The sequence below is a fragment of the Brachyistius frenatus genome, unplaced genomic scaffold (assembly GCF_029030835.1).
Source record: "Brachyistius frenatus isolate BFR_SWC_R1_liver_20210118 unplaced genomic scaffold, ASM2903083v1 Contig_73, whole genome shotgun sequence".
NCBI classification, from domain to species: domain Eukaryota; kingdom Metazoa; phylum Chordata; class Actinopteri; family Embiotocidae; genus Brachyistius; species Brachyistius frenatus.
In genome coordinates, this window is record NW_027210672.1 from 2,009,748 (window position 1) to 2,023,415 (window position 13,668).

At 40.2% G+C, this 13,668-nt stretch overlaps 1 protein-coding gene across 8 annotated transcripts in view; it reads left to right on the forward strand.

Moving 5' to 3' along the window:
* The first annotated feature begins 238 nt into the window (after positions 1-238).
* ehbp1l1a (EH domain binding protein 1-like 1a) overlaps positions 239-13,668 on the forward strand; it is a 45,294-nt gene continuing 31,864 nt past the window's right edge. For all 8 annotated transcript variants that reach the window (XM_069708072.1, XM_069708074.1, XM_069708078.1 and 5 more), the window contains exons 1-6: positions 239-462; positions 5,256-5,313; positions 10,079-10,174; positions 10,295-10,348; positions 10,760-10,938; positions 12,642-12,787. In XM_069708072.1, the coding sequence (XP_069564173.1) occupies positions 359-462; positions 5,256-5,313; positions 10,079-10,174; positions 10,295-10,348; positions 10,760-10,938; positions 12,642-12,787 (637 nt within the window). In that variant the 5' untranslated portion in view covers positions 239-358. The remainder of the gene's footprint in view (positions 463-5,255; positions 5,314-10,078; positions 10,175-10,294; positions 10,349-10,759; positions 10,939-12,641; positions 12,788-13,668) is intronic.

Here is a 13,668-nt window from a genome sequence, read left to right on the forward strand (position 1 = left end):
CCTGTGGGAACCCCGACGTTGTGTTCCTGCTCCTTTGACCCAACTTGCGTTCAACGAGGGCTTTATTTTGAAAATCCCGGTCATCCGCGTTCCGGTTGGTCGCCGGCAGCTTGACGCCAGCTCTGTGTGTTGTGTTTTTTTTTTTGTTTTTTTTGCAGCCCGTCTGCGGAGAGCTGCCCGGTGAAGGACTGTCAGCGAACCAAGAGGTGGTGGGTGGGTTGGGGGGGGGAGAGAGTTTCTCCATCCACTTTCCACCCGGCGACGTCCCAGCCGAGGAACAGAAGGACACACACACACACGCACAAGTCCTCCGTTTTAATGTCGGTATTATCGCGTGTTTGATATAACCGTCTCGACCATGACTTCGGTTTGGAAGCGACTCCAGCGAGTCGGAAAGAAAGCGTCCAAGTTCCAGTTCGCCGCTTCGTTTCAAGAACTGATAATAGAGTGTACAAATAAATGGTAAGTACCTGTTATAACTCTTATTTATTTTATTTTTTTCCCAACATTATGGATATGTCAGTATTTATTTCTTCACTGCTTCCACTTCTAAAAGGGACTGACAAGGACGGGGCAGTTTACGGCACGACAAAAGTGATGCCGCTCAACTCAAAATATAGCCATACTCATTTTTTTTGGGGCAACTGTAACGTGCGCGAGAGAGCAAAAATAAATAAAAATAAAATGGCCCACGAGGGCTCATTTGTATCCCGTTCAACTTATACGCCAACCGTTAATTTGTCACTTAAAACGTCACCTCTTATGTAACCTCTCATAGATGGATTTTTTTATTATTATTATTAATCACTATATAGGCTACACGTGGAGGCGGAAGTTAACGCCCTGCAATTGGTAAAAAAAAAAAAAAAAAAAAAAGAGCTGTTTGGATATTCATGGTGGTTATTCATCCAAAGTTCTGTGAAGTACTTGTCGTGGCACGAGTCTTAAAGGGAGGCGGTCACGATGACGCAAGTATCTCCGGCGAGAAGAGAAGAGAAGAGAAGAGGGAAAAAAACGCTTCTTTCTTAAATGTCACGCTTCACGCCGTGAAGACTGTGGATCAAAACATCTCGACTCTCCCGGCTATGCAGCGCGTTGTCCTGCAGAGAGAGAGCGCGTCACATTACTTCCGCGTTTTTTTTGTTTGTTTGTTTGTTTTTGTTTTTGTTGTTGTTATTAATATTGAGTCAATGTTGTTCCTGGTGGTGGTGGTGGTGGTGACACAGTCGGGCTTAGAGACGAACCTGTCTGTAGGAACGTGTGATCGTCATATCTGAAAAGGACCGAATAATTGCTGCTGTCGGGTCTACAGGTGGAGAGAGAGGATGCGGTCACGTCCACCCATCGAGCACCATCAGCACCACCGTGCGCTGCAGCCAGAATGAATTTAATTCGATCACCCTCCTCCCTCCTCCCTCCTCCTCCACCCCGGCCCCTCCCTAACTCTTACAAGAAACGCGTGTGGTGGAGTCACCTTGCCCGGATTGTTCGGGAGTTTTCCCAGGGAAAAGTATGACCTCATCCCCGATTTGTACTTATTTACTTACCGTAATGGACTTTAATAAAAAAAAAAAAAAAATAAACCTATGAGCTAACTGACACGCAGTAACTCTCTGGGGGTGTTTCGGTCCTTTGACGGGGAGGGACGCCCTTTTTCTTGGTAATAGAAGCTGCAATGAAATGAGGCTCCACCAAACCAGTCACTCAATATTTGGCTTCGAACAATTAAGTCAGTCACAGTTTTTTTTAAAAAATTTTTTTTTTTTAACTTGGGCTGAAATGATCATTCAACTTACCCATTAAGCGATCGATCACACAATTAATTCATATTAATGAACATTTTGGGAATCGAAGTGATTCATAGACTAGAAAATAGTGCGAGGCTAGAGGCTTATGTTCAAATTTTCCAACCGGCTATCTTCAATTTTTTTATTAACCGGAATAGCCGACAATTTCTTTAGATTTCTTATTATTTGCACTTCATTTTTTTTTTAATATAATTAATTTTTTTCCATTGTTCTCTATTTAACAGTGCTGAAATGGCGTCTTTTGCCGCTGCGCGAAGCGTCAGTATTGTTGAGCGGAGCTGTTGTGTACTTTATTTTTCCATTGTTCTTTATTCACATCTATTCAGGCTATAAGAGAGACTTTATTTTGTGAATTTAGGGAAGCATAAAAGGCAACATATATGATTTTTTTTGTTAAAAACATTAAAAAAAAAAATTTAAGATAAAATTGTCAACAGACTATAACTATATCAAAAATGTCTATGTGTTGTGTTGCACAAACGTCTATTGAGGTTAGCATGCTAACCAGCTAGTCCTGCCCCATTCTTTTTCATAGAAACGCTTTCTACCGTCGACTCTATGTTAAAGTTGCAGGATCTAAAAAGTGAAGCCAGTGCAGAAGTGCCTTGAAGTGCACTACCCCTGAGGGCCACAAGGGGCTGGCTCCAAAAACCTCTGGCTCCAATTGACTACCATGCAACTTCTCTCATTAAACACAAATGCGATAAGGTCATTATGACGTCATTTACTATATTCCCTCCCTCTAGTCGGTGTTCTCGCAGTCCTTCTGAAAATAATGTAATAACTCATTGAGATGACATTTCTTTTTTAAAGATGCTGTTTATTTCTTTGTCCATTATGCAGAAAGAAAAACAAATATATTAAAAGCACATTGAATAGCATCAATATTGACCAACTTATTGATATCAGGCTGTTATTTACACTCAAACGTAGATTTTTTTTTTTATTTCAAGCTTTTGCCGGGAGTTTTTCCCATTAAACTCTGGCCTGGTGATGGGAACAAATATACGTACTGTATTTCAACATCTCCCATCTCTCATGCGTAGAGCATAAGGTTTTTCATTTTGGTATTACAGTTGTAGAGTTATTACTCGTTGAAATCGGGGATGGATTTTTTTTTTTTTTTTCTGGCCGGAAATTCCAGAAAATAGCCTCAAAGCGGTTAATTAGATATCAGGCCTCATATCTTGCTTGATTGTAATGCCATGTGATGGCATAATGTCCTCTAAGTCAGATTCGGTCAGATTCACCGTTCGCTCCTCTCCAGCTCGTCCATACGGTCACTTCTGGCTCCAAAAAAACCAAGATGGCAACGGTTGAAATGCCGTACTTGAGGCTTCAGAACCTCAGTTTATGTGGTTGGTTGATGTCACGGCTTTTCTTCTACAACATGCTATATTAAGCCACTGTACAGTCTGCCGTCAGTTCACACGACAGGTGTAGGAAGTGGCGTATTCTCACTTCTCGTTATGAGGGATAGAAGCAGAAAACAAGCGTTAGCATTGGTGTTTATTTCCACTGCTGGAGACAGACGATAGCGAGTTTAATGCTAATATTACCATGTGTCTTCTAGACTGGTGAATAAACTGTTTTGAATAAGCTCATTGTATAAAGTCAAGTAAGTATATCCTGGCATTGTGGGACATCCCTGGCGGGCTGCTACTTTGATGGTGCCGCCAAAAAAACAATCCATAAAGTTCACACTTTCAAACACCGTTTCCTGGTCTACTGAAATTGTTCGTTTGTTTGCTAAGTTAGATGAGTAAGAAAGTCTATGTTGCTCGCTCAATTAAAAGCAGTTTTATGTAGTAAGCAAACCAGGCGTATTGACCTCGTTCGGACACTTTCTTAGTTCTTTAGTGTGGCTAATGGCAACGTAAACTCTACCGAAAACCATTGCAATTGGTGTCGATATATTGGTTTTGCTCTGGCGGTTGTCTCGCTACTATGGTCTTAGTAAAAACGGAGATAAGCAAGCTATAACATAAACTTTAGGAATAACCCAATTCTGGGTGCACACAATCTAACTTTACAATGATCAGTTTTAGAAAAATAAAAACTACTTCGGCAAGGCAAGAATATGTGAATTCTACGAAACTGCCGACACTCACAGAGCCGGTGTTGCACCAAAAAAAAAATGAATGACCAATCAGATTGTGTGGTTTGCCCTGAAATTTGTTTACCCTTACTCCTCATGTTTAAACCTAACCGGCACCTAACAACGCTGGATCTCACAGAATCTCATAGGTCCCAGTTTTGGGGTGTAGCACCAAACACCAAACTGGGAGCAGGCTGCTAACGACTCACTATCGCCTCCTAATGTACGAAATAGTATTACAAGGCGACCCATACGAGATTCCGTTTTTTTTGGTGTTTTTTTTTACAAATTCAATACTACATATATGTGTGTGTCTGTGTTCATGGGTGACCTATCGGGAAACATCGCAGACAAAACACTATGACAGGAATGTGTAAAATGTGGATCAGCGAGACAAACCGTCTCCCTGAGCTGAACAGCAAATAAAACCACTTCCACCGAGAGTACAGAGGAATATCAGAAAGTCTGGGAAAACCGACCAAAATACAATTACGTGAGTTGTTTACAGGCAAGTCTGTCTGATGTGTCAGTTATTCTGCCTTGAGAAGCTGAACTCTGCCAACCACCGGCTGACTAAACACTGTATTTAAAAACCCTGTTGTGCGTTTGTAGGTCAGTGCTGCTGATACATGTCTATTATAGTGCAGCAGGTGTAGGGTTACTGTAAAGCCTCTGTGAAGTTCAGCGCAGCAGGAGTTGTCTATTTCTGTTTCAGTCTCGCTCGTCTCTCATGACTCGTCTCACTAAATCGCTCATTGCTTTTGAGATTCGTGCAACGTTATGACCAGGACAATACTGACAGTAGTGTTTTCACGTTTTGGATTGAAACAGCTGGGTGGTTGATAATCTGCACGAGTATTCACTTTATTTTTGCCATAAAATTCTGCCGTTTATTCACTGTATTTCTGTCACAACCCCGTTTCCCCAAAACAGTTGGGACACTGTGTAAAATGTAAATAAAAAGAGAATACAATGATTTGCAAATCATATAAACCCACATTTAATTGCAAATAGACCAAAGACAACATGTCAAATGTTGAAATGGTGAACATTTGATTGTTTTATGAAAAAAAAATTGCTGATTTTGAATTTGATGGCAGCATCACGCCTGGCTAAAGAAGAACTTGTGTAATTTTAAATGTACAGAAGATAATTATATACTGTATTTACACACTCAAATTCAACAGTCAAACAGAAAATGAAACAGAAAACTCCACTCAGAAACTTGTGAGCATGTTTACCTGGGTGTGTGGAGTGTGAACACACTTTGCCTGTATGTTACATTCATGCTTGTTGGTTTAATAGAAACACTAAAATGCTTTTGTACTATGTGCTCTGTTGTTATTCAGGCAACCAGACAAACTGAGAGTGGTGTGGATCCGGAGAAACAGACGTCACAGCACAAAGGTAATACAAGGAGAAACAAATTCAACTGAACTAGCCGGTTCTCCCTACAGGGCTCCCATAGCCCATTTGTAAGGTCAAAGTCTACTTAGTTTACTTGTACAGTCACTCTTCGGTAAGTGGAGATTTATGCTGAACTAAACGGGTTGCATTGTGAAATGTAGTTTTTACATATGGGGCTTCGTTGTTACGAAATATATGCAAGTACTATATGTGACATCTTCGTAGCTACTGAACCTGTTTGCCTGCGTCAACGATTAAACGCTACATACACTTTCAATTAAATTAAATGAAATTCAAATTAATTCAATTCATTTCAATTTAATGTAATTTAATTCAATTCAATTCAACTTAACTCAAATCAATTCAATTCAACTTAACTCAAATCAATTCAATTCAATTCGACTCAACTCAACTCAACTCAACTCAACTCAACTCAACTCAACTCAACTCAATTCAACTTAACTCAAATCAATTCAATTAAACTTAACTCAATTCAATTCAATTCAATTCAATTCAATTCAATTCAATTCAATTCAATTCAAATAAATTCAATTCAATTCAATTCAAATTAACTCAACTTAACTCAAATCAATTCAATTAAACTTAACTCAATTCAATTCCATTCAATTCAATTCAATTCAAATAAATTCAATTCAATTCAATTCAAATTAACTCAACTTAACTCAAATCAATTCAATTAAACTCAACTCAACTCAACTCAACTCAACTCAACTCAACTCAACTCAACTCAACTCAACTCAAATCAATTCAACTCAATTCAACTCAACTCAATTCAATTCAATTCAATTCAACTCAACTCAACTAATTCAATTAAATTCAATAACATTTTATTTATATAGCGACAAATCATAACATAACACATTAAGGTCGTTAGAACAGAAACCTCAGAACTTTATAGAAAGGAACAACTCTTTTATTTAACAGGTAAAACCTCCGACAGAAATATACTACATGTGAAATAAGTCTATGTGTGGTGACAAGCATGTCTCACGTCTTTGAATTCACGCAAGCATGAGAACTACTTTCTCTTATGAATGCATAGCAATCAGCCGCCTGCAGTTTGGAGCAGCGGAACAAGATCAGTTTTTTTTTTTTAACTGACTTGATACGAAGGAAATATACTTTGTGAGGTGTGAGACGTTGTGAGGCGACAAGCATCTCGCATTTTCTTTGAGTTCGCGTGAGCAAAGCACGACCCTCTCTTCCGAATGTGGGGAGATCAGCGGCCTGCTGAATTGAAAATGAGGAACGTCTGGCAAGGCATCCTCGACCGGATGCAAAGAAACATTCTGTGTGAAGACGAGAGATTGGGGGGGAAAGCTGAGCCCCGAGCAAGGATTTGCTTTCTGACCGTTTGGCTCACCGGAGGATAGATGCAACAAGCGTCTGAGAATCGTTTAAGCCATATTACACCAGAGGCTGTGCTTTAACGTCATTATTGGCGTGACGGGGATGCGGTCAGGACCCGAGGCGCCTCCTCCGAGGCCTGTAAGCGTGACTCATGGACAAGTTACCAACTAAATATAATATGTAATCAAAATGCATTCATATTGCGGGCCAGGTCGCTCTCAAAATATGAAACTTTTGTTAGTGTGATTTCCGTTTCCATGGCAACACATGGGGTATGACTGGAAAACAATCAGTCACGTCAGCAGACTCTTATGTAATGTACGCGATGTTTACTACTCAAGGAAGTAGTCCGACCCTTAGCAACGACCCTAGCAACAGAGAGGATTTCTAATCCGTTTTATTACTTTCTAGAGATCGTTTCTCAAACTGAATAAATACAGCACATAAACACTAAACTGCTTAGCTGGCTCAGTCTTGTTGTAACTAAGATATCCGCTGTTGTAAGTAAGATATTCGCTGAAAAAAGATATCAATTGATTTTTATGTGTCGTGTTAAAACCAAACCGGTCAAATTGTCCGCCATTAGGATCTGTGGTTTTATAGTACAGGGACTCGGAGCGACAAAAAAAAGGACCAAACGAGACCTGATTTCGCCAAATGCGTCACATTCAATGGGCCTATAACAAGTAAAAACATATTAAATGCAATTTAATTGCAATCTGTTAGCAATCTGCATCAGGGGGCTTCAGACAGTGTTAGAGATACGGGGACCAGAGAGGATGTCCAGAATATAATTTCTTTTTCCGCTGCACTTCAAACAGGTGTTACTAAGTGGGATGCGAAAGGCAACGTTTTTTTTTAGCACCTCTACCTGTTATTTTAACTAGTTTAATAGTGCGATCTATGGTAGAATATTACAAAATTGAGACAGAGGAATTAGATTTAATACTTTGATTGTGAGGAGCTAATAAATCAATAATCATGCATTTTTCCCCAGAATGCTTCCGGGTCGCGATGCCTGTGGGGGGGTTAATGCGATATTTGGGGAAAGGGGACTTAAAAAAAAGGGGCCAATCATGTATCTCTTCTCGACCTCTCCGGTAAGGAGTTTATCTACAACATCAGGATCTTGATAGCAACACGGGAGATTATTGCCGATTAGGGTTCTGGAAAAGAGGCAGGATAAACGAGCAAAAAAAACATTAGATAACAAATAAAAGAACAAAATCAGCAATCTGGATGCTCCTTTAGAGCCCAAGAGGGCTCTGGGATGTTAATAGGAGTGGATGGTTCCTGTATTTTCTCTTTGCCAGGAACCACTGACTGCAAAAACTGCAAGCATGCAGAATACTTACAATTAGAAAAATCTGCAAACATTCTCATTGCAATTGTAGCACAAGAGGAGAATCTAGAATGGACACCTGCGTGGGTTTAATTTTAGGAGAGACGTGGGGTTTGGGAGCAGAAGACTTTGGGCTCGGTGAGGGTTTTTGGACTGAGACTGGAGACTTGAGGGAATGCTCCACAGATGGTGTGATGGTCGGTGAAGTGCGTGCAATACTAGTGCCAAATCTACTGTCTACTGTCCAGCTTTTGATTAAACCCCTGCAGGAAAGCAGCTGCTTTCGCAGAGAAAGATTTATGGTGGTCATAAAAAAAGAGTAGCGGCATAGGACAGATTAGAAATTATGGAAAGGTATCGATCAAGCTCAGCGCTGTGCTCTGGATAAACATCACAAATAACATCTCCAAAAATCCAAAGGCCACATTGAACTCAGTCGTGGTGAGATTCTTAGAGTTTTGGATCATAGTCGGGGAGGATGACAAAATTGTCCCTGCAATCAACAAGGCTTTTCTCTTGAGTGAGATTCATTTAAAAGTATTTTTTACTAAATTTACATAATTGCCTGCCAGGGTCCAACTGCAGAAATTAGCTTTTTTCAAGCCGCAGTCGGTGAAAAAAACAGGACCTCAGAGGCGGTCGGTAGGAGGACGAGGAGGAGGAGTAAGAGGAGGAGGAGTAGGAGGAGGAAGAGGAATAGGAAGAGGAGGAGGAAAGCTGGGTAGTGGCAGGAGAAGGAAAGAAAAAGGATGGACAGGTTTTTCTCTACTTGAGAGATCGGTCAAAAAGTGAAGCACAATGAATGGATTCAAATAAAATGTGTTAAATACAGAGTTTTATTCATTTCTACCAATCTTTACAACTGTTTACAACAACAAAAATCATACAAAAAAAATACTACAAAACAACTGCTAGATTGACAGGGTGAAACATTACTTCACAATCCTATTTTGACAAATTTTTTTCAACAGGTAAAACTGTTCAACAAAACATTTTGAATACATTTCTTTGCAACTTTTTTTTTTACTTGCCTATTAAAAATAGTCACGGTCAGTAGGTACCTCATCGAGTTGAACAACACATTCTAACACACTGGAGATCACACTGTGTGAACCCACACTTGACAGCCTGACTGTCTCATTTTGGGTTCGTCCTTCACAACCTACCTGGTCTGGGAAGGCCATGCACTCATAGGTGGTGTCCCCCAAAGCATCAAAGGATGCGACCTCTGAATTGGGAAACAGCTACAATGTAGACCAGGGGTGGGCAATTAATTTTCCCAAGGGGCCTCATGAGAAACTGGGACTGTTGTGGAGGGCCGGACCAATGGGCTGAATTCAATTCTGCTCAATATTAACTTGATCTCTTTATGAAAAGCAGTAAATTGTATGGTTTTTATTAGCTACTACTGGTAGTAGTAGATGTGACAATTAGGCTATTAAAATGTGGTGCAAGCATTTTAAAAACGTCAACATTATACCACAACAACGTTCACAAAAAAAGATTTTGAAAATGAGCATATTTTTGCAGTATTTCAAAGACCAGCATTAAATTAACTTTATAAAAAAACCCACCGGAATCTACCAATTACGTGCTGCGAGAGGGAGATGAAATGTCAGATGGAGAATCAAATTCTCTTCTAACCCACCTAGCTCTGGCAGTAAGTCACATACAATCTCATGATTAGATTGAACAGAAAGCACTAAAGATTCCAGCGCTATTTAAACGTAATTTCTGAGCTAACTTATCACAAAGATACTTATATCAACATGAAGTTTGACACATGGGTGCGTTATTGGACTTCAGTAACTAAAACCATAACCCGCAGAGAACCCGGTGTTACGCTCCTCCTACTTGGCCCGGTGGCCTGGTGGAAAATTTGATTGCGATTCCTCATTTGTGATCAATAACTGTATCGCTAATGCAACCCAGTCCAAGAGTAGAAATTGTCGAGAGATAAAAATGCAGTATTCAGAGTTTGCTCTGCAAGGAAATGTTGAACAACGACAACGTTGACGTTGAACACCTTCTTTCTGTTCTCTTTTCTATCAGCTCCACAGCTGGCAGCCAGGCATTAAAAACCCCTACAGAGGCCTGGTGATTTGGCAGCTTCCAGAGAGTTTAGACATCACCGTCACACTCTTCAAGGTATGAAGTTTAGTTTCTGTGTTGCTGCAGCTGATAAATCATCTGGATTACAGTTTGGAAACCAATCTAGATTGGTCATGGCAAAGCTAAAATCTAATATAATTCTGCCGTCATCAACAGGAACCCACTGCAGAGGAATTTGAAGACAAGGACTGGACCTTTGTCATTGAAAATGTACGTATGATCTGTCCTAATAATCCTGGAAGTTGTAAGTCATAGCTAGTTCTAGCACATCCCCCAACACCCTGTTGCCAGGAGTCATTTGTCCCCGCATAGACCGTTTTGTGTAGGTACCCACAACTGCTGAATGGAACGATACGCCACCCTTTTCGGCGATGGTCCGACCCAGTGGATTGGCCATAACCATTTGTCAAAATTACATTCCTCCCACATCTAACATGTTCACTATGAAAACACACTGTTCATTTTATGCCTTGTACATCACAGACCTTGACATGTGCCATTTTTGATAAGATAATTGATGTCCACTTAATCTGCGGGCGGTCACGGTGTTCTTGCTGTTTGTCAGGAAGAAGGAATTTGTGTTCAAACTTGAACTCCTTGTCCTTTGGATTTCATTTTCAGGAGACAAAAGGTCGTCGGAAAGTGTTGGCCTCAGTCGACGTCAATATGAAGAAGTATGCCAGTGCCACGCCGGCCCAGTATGATGTAACACTGAAGCTCAACCCGCTGTCTGTGAAAGTGGTGGAAGCCACACTGAAACTCAACCTGTCCTGTATCTTTCTGAAGGAGGGCAAAGCCACGTGAGTAGACTCAGGAATAACTCAACGTAATTTCAATATTTCTTAAAAAAGTTATTTCATAGACCTTAAATCAGCAGCGGAATAAAAGGTTTGGACCGTTATAGTTTTTCCACACCTGCCGACCTTAAAGAATGTCTTGTCGTACCATTTTAAACAAACAAAACATTTAGCTTTTCTATGTGTGCGGCTAAAACCAGACATAAGACATATATTTTAGATAGTTTATTAGACTCATTGATTCATATCTAAATTTGAACTGATTTGAACTGAACCATTGAGAAGCTCAATATGGCAGGAAAAATAACTTAATGTATAGATAGAATTCCCATTTTTGTTTTAATTTGATCCCTTTCAATACAAACATTGATACAAACATGTCGTTCAAGGCCCAATTATCAAAATGATCCTACTGCTGGATGCATGGTGAGGAGGTGTAAAGTTGCAGAGGCATGGCCATCTCTCGGTAACTTTCTAGGAATTTCTGCAGTGTGTGCAATTGCATTTATTTTTTAGCTGGGGAATACAATGAGCTTCTCCTCTTAGGTTTGGCTGCAATAATGATAATAATTAATATTATAAATGCGATCAAAAGTCCCGTTTAACAGTCTGTGACACAATAACGGGGCTGGGTTTAAAAAAAAAATTGATTTTCTGATTAAAATCGATCTTCATTTGAATAATCTGATATCGATTCATGAATCCCGAGATGGCTCTTTTAGCCACATAACGTTTGGACGGCCCACCCTCGTGTCTGAGTTTTAATGGCATCGACTTCTACAGTACTAAAGTTCACGTGTATACTCATGCGAGAGGTTTGTGGAAAGTTTAGATTCTTGCGATTTGATTGGCGTTAACCGTGTCAAGACACAATCTTTCCAGCAGGTTCAGTAAACAGCTTTGACCACCATCATACAAAACAGACAATTACAGTGTTGACGTAACTCGCCTGTAAAGTCTCAGACCAGCAACAATCCGTCAAAGTCCGACAACAAATGGTTTGGTCAGCAAAGGTCCAGTAAATCCAATCCAGTAACGTACTCAGCGCAAAACACATGATCACATCCATAACACTCAGAATTAACTGTGCTCATTTGAAATTTCCCAGCAGGCGTTCATAATTTTCTACATAGTTAGCAGTAAAGTCAAATAGCATCTTGGGCGTTACGCTGCAGGTTTGATATCTCACTGAGCCAACAGGAGCTTTCATATCCTGTCCCCAGCCAACAATAGCCAACCGGAGTTGGTATCGAGCGGAACTTGGTTGAACACAGCTGCGGGTCATTTTGACCCAAGGACAGCACGAGGGTTAATGTGAATTTTTTTTTTTTTTTTTTTTTAATAATGCACTATGTTAGAGAATGTCTTGTAAAATTTACAGAATCAGTTCTCTGAGATTCTGTTTCATATCCAAGCAAAATTGGTATTGTAACTGAAATATCTCTAACCAAATCCATATTGAATCGAATTGAATCGAATCTGGATCTTGTGAGTTGGAATTGAATTGATTTCGGAAATCAGTGGCGATACCCAGCCCTGGATAATTTCACTTTCTTTGCCAAATGAAATGACTGGTGAAGAAGCGAGTTATCTTACAAATACATATGTAACGTTTGGCTATCATGCCATGAAATAACCTGTGTTGTGATTTGGCGCTATATAAATAAAATTGAATTGAATTGAATTGAATTCTTTACTCTTCACAGGGACGAGGACATGCAGAGTTTGGCCAGTCTCATGAGCATGAAACAGAGCGACATCGGCAATCTGGACGACTTTAATGACAGCGACGATGAAGATGGCGAGGAGAGGAAGGCCAGCTTTGGAACTGGACAAGCAACTCACATTACTGGTAAGACTGGGGACACGTCTAAGAGCCACCGTGCTCTGATAAAACCAGATTAACAAGCAATGACGGACCGAGACAAAAAACACTTTAGAGATGGTTGAAACCACTGTGATCTCAAAATATGATTGCCACTGTTTATATTCGGGTGGTAAATTCTTGTTGTGAAGGCGACCTTGGGTGGTTTGATCTGTGGGGAAAACGCTCATGTTGCAGTCTCTGATTGGCTGTTTCTTACCCTGCATTCACTTATTTACCGTTCCCAGGCCACCGGGCCGGTAGTTATTCATATAAAGGAATTGGTGATGTGTCGTCCATCTTAATATACACTCTTAAGGTCACCATACCCCGTTTAAAATATAAGGACGCATGCTTTTTCAGGCTGGTTACAACCTCAAACTTTTGCTTAGCCGGCTGCTTGAACTAAAAATATAAGTTGTCTGTTTTTATACACCTCCATATTGTCAGAGTTCATATTTTAATGTTAATGTGAGGTTATGTTTGAGGTAGGTATGTCACTGTTATATCGAGACACAGAGTCTATTAATATCTGTTGCAATGAGGCCCTTTCTTGTCTTGAGATTTTTCGTTTTTGAAATCTGAAGCTCTAAATATTGCATCGTATTCTTTTGTTATGAGTTTTGCTGTTGAAGATTTCCACGCCGATTTCAATACTGCACCAAGTGTTAGTCTGCACATGCTTCCGAACAAACCTGGTCTGATAAAGTGCTCCAGGTAGATTTAGCCTCCCTGCCAAGTGTTTTGTCCCCCTAGTCGGCTTTCACTCTGTATCAGCTGTCACGACAAAGGCAAGGACGCTCCCTCTCGCTTATTTCTCTTGGAACTATTTTTTCAAACAGCTGCAGCTTCCTCTTTCGCTTCCTATT